General features: G+C 62.2%; 1 protein-coding gene across 1 annotated transcript; it reads left to right on the forward strand.

Moving 5' to 3' along the window:
• On the forward strand, positions 1-21833 carry ARHGAP44 (Rho GTPase activating protein 44). Its single transcript, XM_063175562.1, is given in 23 exon segments — positions 1-117; positions 8915-8954; positions 9380-9484; positions 9583-9659; positions 9741-9852; positions 10129-10205; positions 10875-10992; positions 11593-11673; positions 11736-11817; positions 12346-12473; positions 12914-13025; positions 13508-13589; positions 13902-13917; positions 13919-13983; positions 14063-14175; positions 14799-14891; positions 15096-15276; positions 16005-16022; positions 16344-16513; positions 16516-16564; positions 18702-18769; positions 18856-19143; positions 20479-21833. Coding segments are annotated over 23 exon segments (2274 nt in total). The 5' UTR covers positions 1-64; the 3' UTR covers positions 20625-21833.
• Positions 21834-21908: the final 75 nt, after the last annotated feature.

The following is a 21908-nucleotide window of genomic DNA, read 5'->3' on the forward strand; positions in this document are numbered from 1 at the left end:
GCGGGGATGCGGGAGGGGCGGCCCGCTGCCCCCGGCCCCGCTGCCCGCCCGCACCGCCGCCACCATGAAGAAGCAATTCAACCGCATGCGCCAGCTCGCCAACCAGACCGTGGGCAGGTGGGGACGGGATGGGGTGGGATGGGATGGGGTCCATGGAATGGGATGGGGTGGGATGGGATGGGATCCATGGAATGGGATGGATGGGGTGGGATGGGATGGGATCCATGGAATGGGATTCGGTGGGATGGGATGGGATCCATGGAATGGGATGGGGTGGGATGGGATGGGATCCATGGAATGGGATGGGGTGGGATGGGATCCATGGAATGGGATGGGATGGGATCCATGGAATGGGATGGGGTGGGATGGGATGGGATCCATGGAATGGGATGGGGACGGACCCAGCCCTGCCCACAGCCCCATCCCGCGCCCTGCCTGCTCCCGCCCGCCCCGCCGCACCCGCACCTGCCCGTTCCCAGCTCCCTGCCCGCTCCGTGCCGGCCCCACCGCCCCCATCCCATGTGTCCTGCCTGCCCCAGTGCCCTGATTCTGCCCCCTCCCCGCGTCCTGCCTGCCCCACTAACCTGATTCTGCCCCCTCGCTGCCTGCCCCACTGTTCCTACTCCCTGTCTGCTCTCTGGCAGCCTCACTGCCCTCATCCCACACTCATCCCACTCCCTGCCTGCCCCTCCTCCCTTCCTGCCCCAGTGCCCTGATGCTGTACCTGTGCCACTGCCGCACTGCCTGCCCCACTGCTCCTGCTCCGTGCCTGGGTCCTCCTTGCCCCACTGGCCCCAATCCCGCTCCCTACCTGCTCCCTGCCTGCCCCACAGCCCTCCTGCTCCCTGTGTGCCCCTTGCCCTGCTCCCTGTCTGACACCCTCTGTCCTCACTGTGCCCCACTCCCTGCCCTGGCCCTGCTCCCTGCCCGTCTGCCTGTCCCTCTGTCTGTTCTCTGCCTGCCCCACTGCCCCCGTACCCACCCCTTACATCCTTCTTGCCCATTCCCTGCCAGTTAACCCCTGCCTGCCCGCCTACAGCTGCCCTGCCCCACTCCTTGTCCCCTTTACCCACTGCTCCCTGCCTGTCCCCCTGTCCTGCCATCCCATCTGTCCCAGGGCTGTGGGGACACAGCTCCGATGCTGTGGGGTGCCCCACTGCCCTGCCCCCCCAGCACCCCAGGATGGCCCTGCTGGCCGAGGGGCTGGGAGCACTCTGGGGCTCTGGAGCCGGAGCCGTGCCCACGGGAATGCCCACGGGAATGCCGTGTGTGCCATGCATGGCCAGGCCTGGGTTTGGCAGTGGCTGTTGTGTAATTCCTGGAGATTTTGTACCGGAGGGCGGGGGGGCGGGAAGAGGATTTATTTATTTCCCTTCCCGTGGCGGCACTGGGGCACTGGCACAGCTGGAGCGGTGGCTCCATAGCCCCGCGGCATGGCCAGGGCTCCGGCTGGCACCGCCCGTGCCCCCGTGTGCCCCCGACTGAGCAGCCACGGCCCGGCTGGCAGCGGCTGTGGGAGCGCCGGGAGGCGCGGGAATGTGGGCAGGTACAGCAGTGCCGGGCAGGGAGCGCGGGGCAGGTGCGGGAGTGCAGGCAGGTACAGCAGTGCAGGCAGGTAGAGCAGTGCAGGCAGGTGCAGCAGTGCAGGCAGGTGCAGCAGTGCAGGCAGGTCCAGCAGTGCAGGCAGGTGCAGCAGTGCAGGCAGGGACAGCAGTGCAGGCAGGTACAGCAGTGCAGGCAGGTGCAGCAGTGCAGGCAGGTACAGCAGTGCAGGCAGGTGCGGGAGTGCAGGCAGGTGCGGGAGTGCAGGCAGGTGCAGCAGTGCAGGCAGGTGCAGCAGTGCAGGCAGGTCCAGCAGTGTGGGCAGGTACAGCAGTGCAGGCAGGTACGGGAATGCCGGGCAGGTACAGCAGTGCAGGCAGGTGCAGCAGTGCAGGCAGGTACAGCAGTGCAGGCAGGTAGAGCAGTGCAGGCAGGTAGAGCAGCGCAGGCAAGTACAGCAGTGCAGGCAGGTGCGGGAGTGCAGGCAGGTCCAGCAGTGCAGGCAGGTGCGGGAGTGCAGGCAGGTGCGGGAGTGCAGGCAGGTACAGCAGTGCAGGCAGGTGCGGGAGTGCAGGTAGGTAGAGCAGTGCAGGCAGGTGTGGAAGTGCCGGGAGGTGCAGGAGTGCCGGGCAGGGAGCACGGGGCAGGTACAGCAGTGCAGGCAGGTACAGCAGTGCAGGCAGGTACAGCAGTGCAGGCAGGTGCAGCAGTGCAGGCAGGTCCAGCAGTGCAGGCAGGTACAGCAGTGCAGGCAGGTGCAGCAGTGCAGGCAGGGAGCGCGGGGCAGGTACAGCAGTGCCGGGCAGGGAGAGCAGCTCGGGAGCTCCAGGGTCTGAAGGGAGTGCGAGCATGGCAGTGGTGTGGGAGCGCCGTGCAGGTGCAGTGTGGGAATGTACAGTGGGAATATGGAGCGGGAACGTGGCACTGGGAATGTGGCACAAGGAGCATGGCACTGGGAAGGTGGCACAGGGAACGTGGCACTGGGAGTGTGGCACAGAGAGTGTGGCACAGGGAATGTGGCACAAGGAGCGTGGCACAGGGAATGTGGCACAGGGAATGTGGCACAAGGAGTGTGGCACAGGGAATGTGGCACAGGGAATGTGGCACAGGGAATGTGGCGCAGGGAATGTGGCACAGGGAACGTGGCACTGGGAGCGTGGCACAGGGAACGTGGCACTGGGAATGTGGCGCTGGGATCGTGCTGTGGGACCGTGGTGCGGGAGTGCCGGGAGCCCGGCAGTGCCTCCGGTGGCGAGCGCCAGGGGGAGGCTGTTCCAGGACTCGCTGCTCCATGTCCCGGCTCCACTTGGATGCTGGGAGCCAGCACGGAGCCCCTGTTCCCACTGGGGAGAGCTGCAGCTCCACAGGAGCTGGAGGGGGAGACTGGAACCTCTGCTGGGCCCTGAGCATGGCGTTTATTTTACTGTATTTTGGTTTGTATTTATTTATTTTATTTACTTTGGGTTTGGGTGGATTTTTTTGTCATTTCACTTGACAGAAAGAACTGAGGATACTCAGCCCAGCCCAGACCTGGTACCCAACCTTGGGAAGAATTCCTGTGCCAGTCTGTGAGGGGCAGGGATATTTATCTCCGTGAGGTGGAAAAAGGAGGAGAAGCCAAAGAGTGGCTGTAGATCATTCTGAGGATGTTTCCTGCAAAGTGCTTTTACCTCTATTTGTGTTTGTCCGTCCCATCGGGACAGTGGCACCAGGATGTCACCTCAGTCACTCCGGCAGCCCTGGGAATTTCCCAGGATGGGCTCCGTGGGGATTTTTTTCCCATGGGGATTAAATCGAGCATGTGCAGGGTGGCACTTTGGGCTCCCCAGTGGCACCGAGGGGATGCCGCTCACCGGGAATGGGTTTTTCCTCCTCGACTTTTCTGAGCATCTCACGCTGGGTCCCCCATCCCGGGGGCAGTGGTGGCCTTTGGGGCTAGATGTCACCTCGCTGGCTCACAGGGAGATGCTTCTCCAAGCCCCAGGACGGCCGCGCCTCCAGACAAAGCCTTTAAACACCGCGGGTTTATTCCTGGTGCTGCAGGGATGCCCGGCAAGAAGGAAGGACATTTCCTGCTTGCATGGAATAAGGGCAAATGGAATAAAAGCACCGCCTGGGATTTTCCCAGCGGGGTTTGCGGAAGGGAACAGCACCCTGTAAATAGCCAGGCTCCCCATCTGCACCTCGGGGTGCCCATGACTGCTGCCAGCAGAACCCCCGGGGCTTTCGGCTCCGGAGCCGGCGGATGCCGGCAGCCCCGGGGATATTTTTATCCTCCTCGCAAAGAGACAGTGCTGGCAGCCTGGAATATTCATGGAGCGAGCGGGCTGAGGGTTCTGTCCCTGCTCCAGCTGCCTCAGGGCTCTGCGCCCTGCAGGGGCTCCTCCAGGGCTGCTAAATCGGGATGGAAGCGAGCTGGGGATGCGGCCCCAGGGAGGGAAGCGCCGGGAGCAGAGGGCCCCGAGCATCCCGTGCCAAAGCGATGCCAGCACCGAGATGGCCGCGGGAAGGCAGCGGGAAATGAGGACAGGAGGCTTTTCTGCCTTGCAGACTGTCTCCCATTTTGCTTTGCTTCCCTCGCTTTGCCCAGCTGTGGGCAGGATGGAGGGAAGCAGCTGCAGCCCTCCCTGCCTGCTCCTGCTGCTGCTGCAGCCTGGCAGAGCCAGCCCTGGCCCCGGGTGGGCAGCGCTCCCCGGGCTGTGCCCCTGGGCTTTGATCACCGGGCTGTGTACCCAGGCTGTGCCCCCCGGGCTGTGTCCCCAGACTGTGTCCCTAGGCTGTGTCCCCAAGCTGTGCCCCCCGGGCTGTGTCCCCAAGCTGTGTCCCCCGAGCTGTGATCACCGGGCTGTGTCCCCTGGCTGTGCCCCCGGGCCGTGATCACCAGGCTCTGTCCCCCAGGCTGTGCCCCCCGGCTATGCCCCCCGGCTGTGCTCCCGGGCCGTGATCACCAGGCTCTGTCCCCCAGGCTGTGCCCCCCGGCTATGCCCCCCGGCTGTGCTCCCGGGCCGTGATCACCAGGCTCTGTCCCCCAGGCTGTGCCCCCCGGCTATGCCCCCCGGCTGTGCCCCCGGGCTGTGATCACCAGGCTCTGTCCCCCCCGGCTGTGCCCCCGGGCTGTGATCACGGGGCTGTGATCCCCCCACTGTGTCCCCAGGCTGTCGCACAATGTCACCCGCACCCGAGAAGCGCCAGCCGGGCCGCGTCCCCGCGTGGCGCTGGATGTTGCAGTCGGAGTAGTTTCCCGGGGGAGCTGAGCAGCGATTTGAGGATATCAATATTTGATGTTTTGCTTCTTGCCTGCTGAAAAGACGCTGGGAAAAACCCGCGGCTCGGCGGGGCTCGGGGGGGTTGAGCCGGGATCTGTGTCCCCAGAGAAGCAGTGGCCACGAGAGCTCAGGTGGCGGCAGAAGATGGGGACAGCGCGGCCTTGGGGCAGATCCAGCGTGGATGCGGAGCCCGGCGCTTCCAGGGCTGGTGCTGACACCGAGGGAGGGCTCCCTCCTCCCTCTGGCAAACGCAGAGGATGCCCAGTGCTTTCCCCAGGGGCTGGGGATGAACCTCACTGCCCAGCCTCCCCTCTGGGTTCTGGGGACTCCAGCGCCTGGAATGTTCTCGCAGGAGGGGATGGAGCCGGGCCTGTCCTCATGTTTGGGATGTGGGACAGGAGGGGATGGAGCTGGGGATGGAGCTGGGCCTGTCCCTGTGTCCATGTGGGCTGTGGGACAGGAGGGGATGGAGCCGGGCCTGTCGCTGTGTCCATGTGGGACAGGAGGGGATGGAGCCGGGGATGGAGCCGGGGATGGAGCCAGGCCTGTCCCTGTGTCCATGTGGGACAGGAGGGGATGGAGCCGGGCCTGTGCCTGTGTCCATGTGGGACAGGAGGGGACAGGAGGGGATGGAGCTGGGCCTGTCCCTGTGACCATGTGGGACAAGAGGGGATGGAGCCAGGGCTGTCCCCGTGTCCATGTGGGACAGGAGGGGACAGGAGGGGATGGAGCCGGGCCTGTCCCTGTGACCATGTGGGACAAGAGGGGATGGAGCCAGGGCTGTCCCCGTGTCCATGTGGGACAGGAGGGGACAGGAGGGGATGGAGCCGGGCCTGTCCGTGTGTCCGTGTCCATGTGGGACAGGAGGGGATGGAGCCAGGCCTGTCCCTGTGTCCATGTGGGACAGGAGGGGATGGAGACGGGGATGGAGCCAGGCCTGTCCCTGTGTCCATGTGGGACAGAGGGGATGGAGCCAGGCCTGTCCCTCTGTCCATGTGGGACAGGAGGGGATGGAGCCGGGCCTGTCCCTGTGTCCGTGTGGGACAGGAGGGGATGGAGCTGGGCCTGTCCCTGTGTCCGTGTGGGACAAGAGGGGATGGAGCTGGGCCTGTCCCTGTGTCCATGTGGGACAGGAGGGGATGGAGCCGGGGATGGAGCCGGGCCTGTCCCTGTGTCCGTGTGGGACAGGAGGGGATGGAGCCGGGGATGGAGCCAGGCCTGTCCCTGTCCCTGTGTCCGGGCGGGATATGGGACACACCCAGCCCCGGGAATCAGCACGGCACTGCCTCGGCTGGGTGTTTGTGCCTCCTCTCCACCGGTGGAGCTATTTTTAGGCTAAAGCAAGGAGAAATCAGGGAATGAACACTGGTAATTAAGTAGTGATTAAATATTTCTGAGCAGGCTGCAGCGAGGGCCAAAGGGGTGTTTGGGCAGGAGATGGAGGTGAGGGGCTTTGTGGGGCACCATGGACATGCTCTGACAATGGAGATGGTTCATCCCTGCCCCTGCTGCAGATTCATCCCTGCTCCTGCTGTCCCCACACCAGGGGTAATGCTTTATCTTTCAGGGATTAATTGCCATGAAATCCTTGGAGTTCTGCAGGCTCAGGGTCAAATCCAAGGCCGGCAGCTCCCTGTTGTGGGTGGCTGAGGCACCAGAGTGGGACGGTGGCAGGGGACAGTGCTGGGTGGTCCAGCCAGGAGAGTTGGCTGGCACCAGGAGATGCTCCAGGGAAGCAGCGGCTCTGCTGCACCTCCCCAGGCCAAGGCTTTGGAAACTCATGTATTTATTTGGGAATCAACAGAATTTGCTTGATTGGGGTTGATTTCTGCTGGCAGCAGTGAACTTGTGCAGCAACAAAGCCCAAGCATGCCATGGCTGTGTCGCCTCTCGTTGGCTTTGGCTCCCCACGGTCACTGTCCCTATTCCCAGCTGCCTGCAGGGACAGGGCCTGGGGTTGTGCAGGGAAAAATGGCTCGGGTGGAGGGGGAGGAGCAGGATTTTATTTGCCAAAAGGAAAGAGGAAAAGTTGGGAGTTGGGGATGCTGGCTGTGTCCCCAAGGGTGCTCTGTCAGGATGACTGTAACTCATATGGAACGAAGTTTTGGGGAATTAGGGACCAGACAGGGAAACTGGGGGGTCCCTGCCCTCTCTCTTGGGAGGCAGAGGGACCATCACCCATCCTTGAATGGGATTGATTGGAGCCCCTTTACTTATCCCGATCCATAAAACGCTGCAGCCTGGCTGTTCCCCCTCTTCAAAGCCCAGTTCCTCCCTGGCAGGGAGCAGGGCTGTCTGTGCAGGGCTGGCACAAGGGATGCTCTCCACGGGGGTTTCTCACACTGAGGATGTCCTTTAAAACACATCAAGGCCATGTTTTTGTTATTCTCTTTGAAATGTTGTTTTCTGCTGCCCAAACACACCTCAGGGCATAGCCTGGGCTGGGATGTGGCTACTGGGAGAAAGAGCTGCCTGTGGGACCTGGGATGTGCAAATCCCACCCACCTCCTGCCTGGGAGAGGAGAAAACAGGAAAAAATCCCTTCTTCTGCTCAAGTGAGGAAGTGATTCCTGGGGAGTGAGCAGCAGGGACGTGCCAGTGGTGCCTCACTCCCTGCCACCTCCCACTCCTTCAGGAGGCTAAAAATATCCCAAGCTGGGACAGACGTGTGGCTGTGCCCGTGGATATTTGCTGCTTTTTTCCCTGTTTGTGCTAATTCTGTGTCACTTCCAATCCTGTCTAAATGAAAGTGAAGGTGTTTCCCAGAGGAGGAGGAGAAGCTGCTCAGCTCTTGCTCCCAGGTGGGCAGTGCTCCTTAGAGAGGATCTAATCTGTTCATTTCAACAACTAATCTTTAAAATTAACATAAACAGGATTCAATTTAATTTAATTTATTTTTAAACCACCTTAAATCAGGTGCTGGGACATCTTTCATGGCCAAGGCAGATTTAATGCAGTTGATTTGGGCAGCCCTGGCACAGGTGCCCAGAGCAGCTGGGGCTGCCCCTGGATCCCTGCAGTGCCCAAGGCCAGGCTGGACACTGGGGCTGGAGCAGCCTGGGACAGTGGGAGGTGTCCCTGGGACAGTGGGACAAGTCCTTGCCATGGCAGGTGTGGCACTGGATGGACTTTAAGATCCCTTCCAACCCAAACCACTCTATGATTCTGTGATTTGCACTTTTTGCAAGGCTTTGGCTGAGATGGACTTGCGTGTGAGCCTCTCCCATGTTGTGCTCACTGTCTGACCCTTTCTCTGTGTTTGCTCCTTATTTCCACTGCTCCAACATTTCCCTCCCTGTCTCCAAGCTGAGAATCCAGCTCGGAGGGCAGGAAGGGCCCAGGCTCAGGAAATGAAGGTGCTGTTTGCAGGATGGCAGCACCAAACTCTCTCTGTCCCCTGAGGAACCTTTAGGGACCGATTGGCTGAGTGACAGCTCTGCCCCAGCTCAAACTGACAGAGCTCGTTTTTCCAAGTGAAAGGATGCACTGAAGTTGTTAAAAACCCTGGGAAAAAGAACAAATGATCCGGATGTGATGGTTTAACTGAGCCTGAGCAGCTGTGGTGCAGGGCCCTGGGCTCTGGTTGCTGCGGGTCCGGGGGCCGAGGACGGCGGGTTTGTGTCTCCTGCATCCCGGCGCTGCTCCCTCGGGAAGGCATCAGCTCTGGAGCGGTAAATCCGTCTGCAGTGAGCAGCAAAGGGTGTGGCGGGGCCCGGGCAGCAGCTGCCTCCTCCCATCCCATGGCTGCCCCCGTGCAAGGAGGCTCAGCCATGCGGGGAGCCCGGGGAGCCGCAGCCACAGCGCCTCTCTGGGAGCACTGCCCGCTTCCTTCTGGGAATCTGCATCCCTGCTTTCCTGGCAATAGCGGGAAAACAAGGCAGAGATGGGCAGCAGGCCCTGGAGTGGTGTGGTGCCTGGCAGTGACCGTGGAGATGCTCCATCGTTTCCTTCCTTAGGGGATGAGGCATGGCTGGTGGGAGCAGAGAGCCTTGAATCCCCCCTGCATCCCAGAGGAAAAGCACATCCCGGGCTCCATGGTGTGCAGGGGTTGCTGCTGTGTGTCCCACACCCTTCACCAATGACTCCTGTCCTCTTTTGTCCTGCAGAGCCGAGAAGACCGAGGTGTTGAGCGAGGATCTGCTGCAGGTGAGGCTCCCTCGGAGCCATCCCGGGGTGTCCATGGGAGCCCGGGCACCTCTCGGGGAGCTGCACTCATCAGCAGCTCCCTGGTGGTGCCACAGCATCCCAGCCACTCCAGGGGTGGGATCTCAGGTGATGGGATTCTGGGGTGATGAGATCCTGGGATTATGGGTTCCCTGGTAATGGGTGATGGGATACTCCAGTGATGGGATCCTGGATGATGGAATCCCTGGAGGATGATGATCCCCAGGTGATGGGATCCCCAGTGATGGGATCCTGGATGATGGAATCCCTGGAGGATGATGATCCCCGGGTGATGGGATCCCCAGTGATTGGATCCCTGGGTGATGGGATCCCCGGTGATGGGATCCCTGGGTGATGGGATCCCTGGGTGATGGGATCCCCAGTGATGGGCTCTGTCACTCCCACAGGTGGAGAAGCGGCTGGAGCTGGTGAAGCAGGTGTCCCACAGCACCCACAAGAAGCTGACGGCCTGTCTGCAGGGCCAGCAGGGCCTGGACGCCGACAAGCGCTCGGTTAGGGCAGCAGGATCCAGGGATCTGGGGATGTGGGGAACTGGGGGGATCCAGGAATCTGGGGTATCCGGGGGAACACAGCCCGTCTCTCTCTGCAGAAGAAGCTGCCGCTGACGACGCTGGCGCAGTGTCTGATGGAGGGATCGGCCGTGCTGGGGGATGACTCCCTGCTGGGGTAAGGGGGGCTGGGGCTGCAATGGGTCTGCACTGCCCTGGGATGTGCTGGGAGTGTCCCCAGCCATGCCTGTCCCTGCAGGAAGATGCTGCGGCTGTGCGGGGAGGCTGAGGACAAGCTGGCACAGGAGCTGATCCACTTTGAGCTGCAGGTGGAGCGGGACGTCATCGAGCCGCTCTTCGTGCTGGCTGAGGTGAGCTGTGAGTCTTGGGGTGTTCTTCGTGCTGACTGAGGTGAGCCTGGGGCGCCCTTTGTGCTGGCTGAGGTGAGCCTGGGGACCCTGGGGTGTCCTTTGTGCTGGCTGAGGTGAGCTGTGAGTCTTGGGGTGTTCTTTGTCCTGGCTGAGGTGAGCCTGGGGTGGCCGCCCTGTCCCTGAGGATGTGACATTAGGGAGGTGCATCCTCACCCACCCAGCCCTGGACACCTCTCCAGGGCTGTCACCTCCTCCTGTTCCCTTGTGCTGCCACAGGTGGAAATCCCAAATATCCAAAAGCAGAGGAAGCACTTGGCCAAGCTCGTGCTGGACATGGACTCCTCCAGGACGAGGTAAGAAGTGCCTTCAAGGGTTTTATGAGAAATAAACCTTGCCAAGGCGCGGGTGGCTCCAGGAGAGCAGCTCCCGAGCCCTGGCACCGCAGCTCCCCTGGGACAGGGAGCCCTGGCTGTGCCTCTGGGGGCTTGAGCCCAGCTCTGCAAGGAGCCACCATTTCTGCTCCTGTCTGCAGAACCCATGGATTCCTTTTCCTTGCCTGTTCTCTGCAGCAGAAGTGTATTTTTTTTTTTCTGGCAGAAAGGGTTATTTTGTACTTTTTACCTTGTCTTGGTGAGTTCTGATGCAGAGCCGGGTGCTCCTGTCCCTGCAGTGACACCAAGAGGAGTAGGGATGACTCAGGATTGTCCCATGGCACCCCTGAGTCGTCCAAACACTCACTCCAGAGTGTCCTGGGAGAGATCTGAGAGCTGTCCACAGTCCCCAGCATCATGCCTAGGCTCTCCCATGCCTTTCTCCTCTCTTCCCGCCTGGCTGTGTCTCCTTACCCTGCTGAAGGGAATTCCCTCCCTGCTGTGTGCAGTGCTGTGGGGCTGGGGTTGGGAGTGGGGCTCAGTCCCAGCTGGACTGGGATTGTCTCCGTGCTGCTCAGCCCTGGGGACCGTGATGACCCTGCAGGGCCCTGGGACACGGTCAGGCCCCGACTGTCGCTGTCCCTCCCACAGGTGGCAGCAGTCGGTGAAGTCCTCGGGTCTGGCCAGCAACCTGCAGCCCTCGGGGGCCAAAGCCGACGCTCTCAGGGAGGAGATGGAGGAGGCGGCCAACAGAGTGGAGATCTGCAGGGTAGGGGGCTGCCCCTGGCCGAGGGGTCTGCGGGCTCCCAGACCCTGGGGAAAGCTGCAGCCTCTCCTCCCAGCCCACTCTGCACCTTCCTTCCCCTGCCTGTGCTGCGTCTCTTCTGGGCCCCAAACACACCTCAGAGGCTGGGGGTGATGCTCCCCAGCCAGGCAGGACATCCCCGCTGCTCCATCCCCATCCTCCACATCCCGGAGCTGGAGGGGCTCCCATTCCCTGGCAGAGCTCAGCACTGGGTTCATCCAACCTTGGCAGAGACATTTCTCCACCTTCTCTGTGCTGGGTCATTGATTTCTGCCATTTTCAAGCACTCAGAGGGACTTTCCCCCCTTCCCTGGCATAACAGGGAGTCCAATCTCCCCTCTTTGTGCACTTTGGGGGGAGCTGGGCCCTGCTCAGGCTGCAGTGGGGGAGCTGAGCTCCCCTGAGCTCCCCTGAGCTCCCCTGCCACACCAGCCTTAACCCTGTGCCACCCTGGCTCCCGCTGGACCGAGCTGCTCCCTGCTGGTGGCTGGGGAAGGGCCCTGCTGGTGGCACCAGGGCTGCAGGGCAGGGACAGTGACAGTGACATAACCTCTGCCCCCGCAGGACCAGCTCTCCGCTGACATGTACAATTTTGTGGCCAAAGAAGTCGACTATGCAAACTATTTTTCAAACTGTAAGTGCCAAGCCCCGGGCTGTCCCTGTCCCTGTCCCAGCAGTACAGTGACCCTGGTGCTGTGTCCCCACAGCTGATCGAGGTGCAGGCCGAGTACCACCGCAAATCCCTGGCGCTCCTGCAGAACTTCCTGCCACAGATCAAAGCCCAGCAGGGTGAGTGCCCACAGGTCTGTCCCTGCCTGTGGCACCGAGGGGCTGTGACTGTACAGGGACAGCTGAGCACCCTCCCTTTGCTTGTCCTGCCTGCATCCCACCTGCTCCAGAGCTGGGAGGGAATCCCATCTCCTTCCCCATCCCCATCCTATCCCATCCCATCCCATCCCATCCTATCCCATCCCATCCCATCCATCCCATCCCATCCCATCCCATCCCATCCCATCCCATCCCATCCCATCCCATTATCCTATCCCATCCCATCCCATTATCCCATCCCATCCCATCCCATTATCCCTCCCATCCTATCCCATCTCCATCCCCATCCCCATCCCCATCCCCATCCCCATCTCCATCCCCATCCCCATCCCCATCCCCATCCCATCCCATCCCCATTCCCTCCCCATCCCATCCCATCCCATCCCATCCCATCCCATCCCATCCCATCCCACCCCAAGGGCCTTTTGGGGAGGGGCTGCTGGATCTGGCACCACCCTCCCTCTCCTCTGCCCCCTCTGCCCGTCACAGAGGCGTGGGTGGAGAAGCCCTCCTTTGGGAAGCCCCTGGAGGAGCACCTGGCTGTCAGCGGGAGGGAGATCGCCTTCCCCGTGGAGGCCTGTGTCACCATGCTGCTGGAATGTGGCATGCAGGAGGAGGTGGGTGCTGCTGGGATGGGGATGCAGGAGGAGGTGGGCACTGCTGGGATGGGGGATGCAGGAGGAGGTGGCACTGCTGGGATGGGGATGCAGGAGGAGGTGGGCACTGCTGGGATGGGATGCAGGAGGAGGTGGGCACTGCTGGGATGGGATGCAGGAGGAGGTGGGCACTGCTGGGATGGGGATGCAGGAGGAGGTGGGCACTGCTGGGGATGGGGGGGATGCAGGAGAAGAGCACTGCTGGGATGGGCATGCAGGAGGAGGTGGGTGCTGCTGGGTTTGGGAGATGCAGGAGGAGGTGGCACTGCTGGGATGGGGGATGCAGGAGGAGACGGGTCCTGATGAATTGGGGGGTGCAGGAGGAGGTGGGTCCCATGTCCAACCCTTGCTGGGCACGATGGACGGGGTCACAGGTGTCCCCAACACTCTCCTCTGGCCAGGGTCTCTTCCGAGTGGCTCCCTCGGCCTCCAAGCTGAAGAAGCTCAAGGCTGCCCTGGACTGCTGCGTGGTGGACGTGCAGGAGTACTCAGCTGACCCCCACGCCATCGCAGGTGCGGCTCCTCGGGGTGGGGGGACCCCTCCAGGCACCCCCCCAAGGGCACCCAGAGGGGGATCGGTGGCACCAAGTCCAGCTGGAGACCAGGAACCAGTGGTGCCGTCCAGGGGTTGACGCTGGCTCTGATTTTGTTCAATTAATCTTGTCATTAATTAATGGCCTGTCTAATGGGCCAGGGTGTCCGCTCAGCGAGCAGGCAGGTGACACAAACTAGGACAGTGGCTGCCCCAGAGAGGTGCTGCCATGCAGAGGGAAGGTGCTCAGAGGGGCTGCAGGGTGGCAAGGTGGGCACTGGGTTGGGGGGTGCCACAGGCTGCTCCAAGATGGGGACACCAGTGGGTGCTCAGGGGTGCTCAGGGGGTGGTGGAGGGGAAGGCTGGGGGGGACGTGGGTCCAAATGCCCAGGAGGAAAACCACTTGGTGCCCAACAGCCAGTGCCACCTGCAGTGCCAATGCTGTGTCCCCTGTGTGCCACAGGAGCCCTCAAGTCCTACCTGCGGGAGCTGCCCGAGCCCCTGATGACCTTCGAGCTGTACGAGGAGTGGATCCAGGCCTCCAAGTGAGTCTGGGCTGTCCCCCCATTCCTCAGTGGCATGGGCAGGGACAGTCTGGGTCCCCAGGGATGCTCTGGGCTTTTCCTGGCACAGTTCACAGCATTTGGGATCTTTCCTCTGGGCTCTGAGAGCCATGAAGTGCTGAGAGGAAATCCAAAGGGATTCTTTCTCCTTGGGACAGGTCTTGGACTTTATTTACTTCCATAATGTTGGTGGCAGCCTGGGGGTCTCACAGGGTCGCCAGGGGTGGGGCTGGCAGGGTCCTCAGCCCCAGGGCAGGGTGGGGATGGGGGATAACACCCTCTCCCTCCCTGCAGCATCCCAGAGCAGGAGAAAACGGCTGCAGGCTCTCTGGAACGCCTGCGAGAAGCTGCCCAAAGCCAACTACAACAACATCAGGTGAGCCTGGGCCAGAAGGACACGCGGAGGGGACACGGGGTGAGGCCATGCACTGATCCCTGTGGGATCTGCTCTCCAGGTACGTGATTAAATTCCTGGCCAAGTTGACCGAGTACCAGGATATCAACAAAATGACCCCGAGCAATGTGGCCATCGTGCTGGGACCCAACCTGCTGTGGCCACAGGCCGAGGGTGAGTGCTGGGGGAGGGATGGGGGCAAGTCCTGCTGAGAATCCTGCTGGGAAAACTGCTGGGAATCCCACTGGGAGCCCTTCTGGGAGCCCTGCTGGGAAAAATCTGCTGGGGGAGGTCTGAGGGCAGATCCTGCTGGGAATCCTGTTGGGAATCCTGCTGGGAGCCCTGCTGGGAAATCCTGCTGAGAACCCTGCTGGGAATCCTGCTGGGAATCCTGCTGGGAGCCCTGCTGGGAATCCTGCTGAGAACCCTGCTGGGAATCCTGCTGGTAATCCTGCTGGGAACCCTGCTGAGAACACTGCTGGGAATCCAGCTGGGAATCCTGCTGGGGATCCTGCTGGGAATCCTGCTGGGAGCCCTGCTGGGAATCCTGCTGGGAAAACTGCTGAGAACCCTACTGGGAACCCTGCTGAGAACCCTGCTGGAATCCTGCTGGGAATCCTGCTGGGAGCCCTGCTGGGAATCCTGCTGGGAATCCTGCTGGGAAAACTGCTGGGGGAGGGCTGAGGGGCAGATCCCGCTGGGAATCCTACTGGGAACACTGCTGGAACACTGCTGGGAACACTGCTGGGAACACTGCTGGCCGGGGGGGGTTGCTGAGCTGCTGCCCCACCCCCCCAGGAACATGACGGAGATGATGACGACGCTGTCGCTGCAGATCGTGGGCATCATCGAGCCGCTCATCCAGCACGCAGACTGGTTCTTCCCGGGAGGTAGGGCGTGCCTGGGCACAGCTGGCCCTCCTGGCACTCCAGGGGAGAGGCTCAGAGCCCCCAGGTTTGGTTTTGCCAGCCCCCTCTGCTGCTGGAGCTCAGGCAGGGCTCTGGCACAGCACCGAGCCCATCCCTGCAGGGGCAGCACCCCCAGTCCCTCCCCTCCCTAAGCATGCCCCTCCCACCATCCTCTGTGCCCCCCAGAGATCGAGTTCAACGTGACGGGCAACTACGGCAGCCCCCTGCACGTGAACCACAACGCCAACTACAGCTCCATGCCCTCGCCCGACATGGAGCACGGCGAGCGCCGGCAGCACGAGACAGCGCGGCGCCCGCTCAGCGTGGCCACGGACAACATGATGCTGGAGTTCTGCAAGAAGGACGGGTAGGACAGACAGCAGGACACTGGGGTTCTGCAAGGATGGGTGGGACAGACAGCAGGACACTGGGGTTGTGTAGCACAGACAGCATGATGCTGGGGTTCTGCAAAAAGGACGGGTAGGACAGACAGCAGGACATTGGGGTTGTGCAAGAAGGATGGGTGGGGACACTGGGGACAGGATGGGGCAGCTCTGACACACCCCAGGGGCAGCAGGGGAGGATGCTCAGCATCACTTTGGGGTGGGTGGCACTGAGCTGGTGGAGGTTGGGTGGTCCCAGGGTGCAGGAACCCCCTGATTTCCATGCCAGGCTCTTGGGGGGCTCAGGTGAACCCAGGGCTCCATGCCTGCCTCCAGCCCACTGCAGATGGGAGTGGGGTGGCGCATGGGGTGACACTGGGGCTGTTACATGGCAGAGACAGGTGTCCTGCTGTCCTCAAGGCCTGCAGCATTTGCTGCCCATTCCCAGCCTGTGCATGTCCCCCCTCCATCACACCTCACAGGGACCTCAAAGAGTTGAATGGGCTCCAGAAAACACCCCAGGACTCTGCCCATCCCAAAATGTCTCCATTTCCAGGGGGTACCCCCAGCTGTCCCACCACTGGCACAGCCTGGTCCCTGCTCAGCCCCCCTCTCTCACAGCCCCTTTGCCCGGCAGTGACCTCAGTCCCTGTGCACTCTGCAGTTTTAGAGGGTTTTCACAATAATAATCGTTTTGTTTCTGCCCATGCAGCCTTAGGAAAATCCAAAGGTACCATATCCTCTGCAGGCTGCTGGCAGGGTGCTGGCAGGGAGCTGGGAGGGTGCTGGGAGGGTGCTGGGGGGGTGCTGGATGAGTGCTGGGAGGGTGCTGGGAGGGTGCTGGTGGGTGCTGATTCTCAGGAAGGGAGAGGTCGCTGGGGGTGACACAACCCATCCCACTCTGCCCCCCCCCTGCCCATTGCCCTGTAGTTTCATTCCCAGCAGTTTCCCGGTGGAAGAAGTGTTTTTAGGGACCCCAAAGGAGTGGCGGGGGTGTGCTGACCGTGCCCTCCCACCAGGCAGGCGCTGACCCCCGTGTCTGTGTCCCCAGCATGGGCGTCAGGGTGATGGACACGTCGTGGGTGGCTCGCCGCGGCACCTCCGCGGGGCGCAAGGCGAGCTCGGCGCCCCCGGCCGCGCAGCCCCCGGCGCCGCCCGCCGAGCTGCCCCCCACGCCCCACTCGCCCATTCCCGAGCAGCCCCCGGAGATTTCAGCAGTGCCTCTCCACCTCCCACCAGCTTCGGCTTCCCCCCGGCAGCCGAGCGGACAAGGTAAGGACACCTGAGGACAGCGGCAGCTCCTCCTGTCCCCGAGCCGGGGCACCGTCCCCACGAGTGAGGCCAGCAGGAAACAGCAAGAAACAACCTCAGCAGGGGAGGGTGCTCTGCATCCCCGGAGAGGAGCAGAGACCCAGGGCAGCAGGACAGCAGGACAGCACAGCATGCCAGTGAGGAGCAGAGTCCCGAGGCAGCAGGACAGGATGCTCAGTATCCCCACAGCCACCAGCACAACTCCACCCTGCCACTCCCATGAGAACCGTGCTGCCTTCAGGGATATTCCTGAGGGCCCCTTGCCCGGGTGTCACTGGGCTCTAGTGGAATTCGGGCTGGAGTTGCTGCAGGAAGGTGCAGAGAAAGCCCTGGGGGAACCCAGAGCCCTCTGAGACCTTCGTGTGCCCAGGGTCTGAGCCCGAGTTCAATCTGCACAGCCCACATGGGAGAAAGCTCCTAAATCGCACTTTTCTGCCCCAAAAGTGAAGCAGAGCTGGGGCCGGGGTGCTCACACCTGGGGAGGGGCAGCCCCGGGAGGGTCGTGCCGTGGGACGAGCGGGGGGACTCGGCACCACGAGGGCTCCCGCGCCTCTGCCCGCGCCCACCAAGGTTTCTGCTCTTTGACGAATTTCCCCTCGCTTTGGTGTCACTTCTGCCAGTTTTTATGGTGCTTCTGTACCTTTGCAGCAGGGCTGACCCAGCGGCCGCCTGGCGCCGCGGCGGCCCCGGGGACCCCCGGCTTGGGGACTCCCCGAGCCCCCGGGCACGCTGTCCCCCCTGGGCGCCGCCGCTGGGGCCGGGCTGTGGCCGCAGCCCCCCCGCGCCCGCCCCGCTCTGCTCCCTGCGCTGTCCCCCCGCTGTCCCCGTGGCCCTGTGCCCCCCTGTCCCCCTGGCCCTGTCCCACCCCGGCCCCGCGGCTCTGCCTGCACCCCGCGCCCCCCCTGCCCCGGGGCAGCCGCCCGCCCGCCCCCGCCGCCGGAGCCGGCCCCCCGAGGTAACCGTGGGGCCCTGGGGGGGCTGGGGGGGCTGGGGGTGTCATCGCCGCCCGGGGGGACCCTGGGTCTGGTGGGGAGGGGACACAAGCGCCGGGGCCTGAGGAACCCGGGGGGCGGGAGGGGGACAGCGGGTGCGGAGTGCTGGGTGCGGGAAGGAGCTCATGGCTCTCCCTCTTCTTCTTCTTCTTGTTCTTCCACTGTTTGTTTTCAATTTTCTGTTTTATTCGTATGGCTCATCTTTTGCGTTTTCCTTTTATTGATTTTTTGTTTTATTTTTGTTTTATTTTTTAATAATATTTTCCTGATTTTTGAGTTTTCTTTACTTTGTTAATTTTCCTGCTTAACTTTATACTTTAATTCTCTTGTATTTTCTGGTTTTAATTTTATTTCCAATGTTTAATCTTTGTTTTCCATTGTTTTAATTCTACTTTTCATTTATTTTTATTTTATTTAATTTTTCAACTTTACTTTTACTTTTTATTCTTTGCCTTTATATGCTTGAAACCTTTTCCTTTCCTTTCCTTTCCTTTCCTTTCCTTTCCTTTCCTTTCTTTCCTTTCCTTTCCTTTCCTTTTCCTTTCCTTTCCTTTCCTTTCCTTTCCTTTCCTTTCCTTTCCTTTCCTTTCCTTTCCTTTCCTTTCCTTTCCTTTCCTTTCCTTTCCTTTCCTTTCCTTTCCTTTCCTTTCCTTCCCTTCCCTTCCCTTCCCTTCCCTTCCCTTCCCTTCCCTTCCCTTCCCTTCCCTTCCCTTCCCTTCCCTTCCCTTCCCTTCCCTTCCCTTCCCTTCCCTTCCCTTCCCTTCCCTTCCCCTTCCCCTCCCCTTCCCCTTCCCCTTCCCCTTCCCCTTCCCCTTCCCCTTCCCCTTCCCCTTCCCCTTCCCCTTCCCCTTCCCCTTCCCCTTCCCCTTCCCCTTCCCCTTCCCTTTCCTTCTTCCTTTTTTGAGGTTTTTTCCCCCCTTTTTCTTCCTTTTTCTTCCATTTCTTTTCTCCCTCTTTTCTTTCCCTTTCCCTCTTTCCTTTTTCCCATTTTGCGAGGGGTTTTTTTTCTCTGTTTTTTCCCCCGTTTTCTGTCCATCTGTCTTTTGGCCGTTCTTTCCCGTTCTGTCTCTCCCCCGTGCCCGTTCCGTGCCCCGTGCCCGCCCCAGCACTTTCAGGCCCCCGGAGCTGTCCCCGGGGCCGCCCCCCGAGCAGAGCCCGCACTCGCTGCGCAAAGGTAGGACCGGAGCGGGCCGGGGGGAGCGGGGGGTGCCCGCGGCGGCGCGGCCCTGACCCGCCGCTGTCGCCGTGTCTGTCCCGCAGGGGCCAAGAAGCTGGCGCCCATCCCGTCCCCGGCCAGCCTGTCCCCGACGCCCCCCAGCACCCCGTCCCCGTACGGCCCCCCCGGAGCCCCCCCGGGCGCGGGGCCGCCCCCGCTGCTGCCGTCCCCCGCCGCCGCCGCCGCCCCCCGCGCCCGGGCCGCCCCCAAGGCTCGGCCGCGCCCCGCGCTGCCCCCCCCGCCGCAGCCGCCCCCGGCCGCCCCCGCGCCCCCGCAGCCCCCGGAGCCGCCCCGCACGGACAGCGCGGCGCCCGGGGACGGCGCCGTCACAGGTAACCCCGGGGGAGGGTCCCGGGAGGGGGGCGGAGACCCCCGGCACGGGGACGGTGGCCCTGAGGAGGCGGCGGTGTGCCCTGGAAGGTGCGCGTGTCCCCTGGGAGGTGGCGCCCTCCCCGCTGAGGTGGAACTGGAAAGGCAGAAATGTGCCCGGGAAGGTGGCGGTGTTCCCCAGGAAGGTGACAATGTCCCTGGAAAGGCAGAACCGTCCCCAAGACGGTGGTGATGAGCCCAGGGAGGTGCCGAGGCATCGGGAAGCTGGCAGTGTCCCCTGGGAGGTGGCAGTGTCACCAGGAATGTGGCATCCCCGGAGCTGTGCTGCTGTCCCTACTGCTCTCCCTGAGCCCTGGTGGTGCCGTGTCCCCCCGGGGTCCCTGCGCTGCTGCGGGGGACAGCCAGGGGCGTGCTTGGGAAGTGCAGGTGGCATTGGGGACTACTGAGGACACAGAGGCCGGGGGAGTGTCCCAGTGTCCCTTCTGTGGGGTCTGGCAGGACTCAGGGCTCTGTCCCCGCTTGCCTGCCCTGCCTGTGAGGGGTGGGCAGGCACGAGTGGCAGAGAGGGAGTGGTCACTGTCCCCAGGGGCTGCCACCTGCCTTTGGGTGGCACTGGCACCGGTGTGGCTCTGCCAACGCATTGCTGTGGGCCTGGCAGGGCACCCTGGCATGGATGCAGCCCTGACATCACACCTGGCATCACCCCTGGCTCAGGTGCAGCTCCCCTGTGCCATTGTGGGACAAGATCCCTGAGCCACATCCCTGAGAAATATCCCTGGGCAACATCCCTGGGCAATATCCCTGAAAAATGTCCCTGGGCAATGTCCCTAAGAAATGTCCCTTGTATAATGTCCCTGGGCAATGTCCCTGAGCAACATCTCTGAGAAATGTCCCTGAGCAACGTCCTTGAGCTGGGCAGGGGTGGCAGAGGTGCTTCTTCTGTCTGAGGGGGTTGCTCTGCTCTCAGCAAGGGACACGGTGACACTGCCTGCTGTGGCTATGGTCACCCTGTCACTTCACACGTGCAGCCTCACCCTGCGGGTCACCTGGGAGAGGGGACAGAGGTGTCACCTGCGCTCGGTGCGACATGGGCAGTGTGTGGGGACAGCGGTGTCACCTGCCCTCAGTGGGACAGGGCTTCAGGGGACACGGGCAGTGTGTGGGGACAGCGGTGTCACCTGCGCTTCACGGGACACGGGCAGTGTGTGGGGACAGCTGGTGTCACTGCCCTGACTCGGGTGGGATCCACAGAGCAGAGGGCGGTGGTGCCACCCCCGGTGGTGACAGTGACACGGTGCCAGCCCGGTGGGTGTCCCCATCTCTGTGCCCTCCCGCAGGTCTGCTCCGTTTTGAGGTCCCCTCCCTCCACGTGTCCCCGGACGCCGCCCTGTGCCGGGACCCGCCCGAGGCAGCTCAGAGACTCTCGGGGCCGAGCCTGACCCCGCGGCAGGAGGAGGAGGAATCGGAGAGCACAGCCCTATGACAGTGTCCCTGTCCCCGAGCTCATCCGTGCGGCACCCAGGGCCAGCCCCGGCCACCGGCACCCAGGGCCACGGGGCCATTTTGGGTGGCAAAGCGCCCGGTTTTGGGGGCGGCCGCCGTTCTTTATTTCATTTTTGTTCGCCTTATCCAGACTTTGCCTTGGAACCGGGTGCCTGCCCCCCTGCCCCGCAGCACCCACGACCCTGGGGCGGTGCCACCACGTCCCCCATGCCCCGAGGCGGGTGCCACTGGGTGCTGGCCAGGTGACAAGGAGCTCGCCGGCGCTTTGCAGTGGCATTTCCTTTCTTCGGCTTCTTCCCCCCCTGCTTGTTTGGGAGCAGGATGGGACCTGACCAGCAATAACCTGGGGATGCAGGATGTGCCCCCCCGGCTCTCGGGGTGCTGGCGGGGGAGGCGCATGTCCCTCGGCACCCGCTGTCCCCGGGGCTTGGTGGCTTTGGTCGTGCATGCACAGACAAATTAACCTTTATCCTTTCCAGAGAGAGAAGAGCTGTATATATATATATCGGCAGAGATATATATATATTCTATATTTGTATAGAGAGAGAGAAACTATAGAGAGATTTGTTTTATGTGGAGCCATTCCCGCCCGGCCGGGGCGAGAGGGAGGATGGAAATGGCAGCGCTTCGCCCCCGCCCCGCTCGCGCCGTGCCCCCCGCCCCAGGTGGGCACCGGGGGGCACCAGCACCCCAAAGCAATCAATAAATCCAATAAATCCGTGTGCCACTCGCTGAGAACCGCCCGGCGGCGCTGGCCCTTCCTTCCTGCCCCGCCTTGGGGGGAGGACTGGGAGGTGGAGAGCGTTTGGGGAATAAAATGGTGGTTTGGTGTTTTATAGGGAACTTTACGGGTCTGGTGCCATGGGATGGGGCAGGGTCCCCCTCCCCCAGAAACAGCCACCCCACATGGCAGGGTCCAGCCGGAGTGACCCCTGATCCCGGGCTGATCCCCACTGCAGGACCAGGACCAGCCCTAAGGGACTCAGAGCCCTTTTCCCCTGGGATGGACACTGGGTTTGTTTCACGTGTCTTTAATAGAAACCGCCGGCGGTGGGCAGAGCCCCGTACAAAAGCTGGCTGCAGGAATCGGGGATTGCATAGACCGAGGTGTGGGGGACCCCCCACCCTCAAATAGTCGCCTTTTAGAAAACAAAAAGCGTCTCTGAATAAAACTCTCCTGGTACAATAAATACTCTGGTGCTGCAGAGCTGGGGACCATGCACCCGCCTGCCCTGTTTGGGATGGCCCGGAGCTGGGAGACCCC

The sequence above is a fragment of the Melospiza melodia genome, chromosome 24, assembly GCF_035770615.1.
Source record: "Melospiza melodia melodia isolate bMelMel2 chromosome 24, bMelMel2.pri, whole genome shotgun sequence".
NCBI lineage: Eukaryota > Metazoa > Chordata > Aves > Passeriformes > Passerellidae > Melospiza > Melospiza melodia.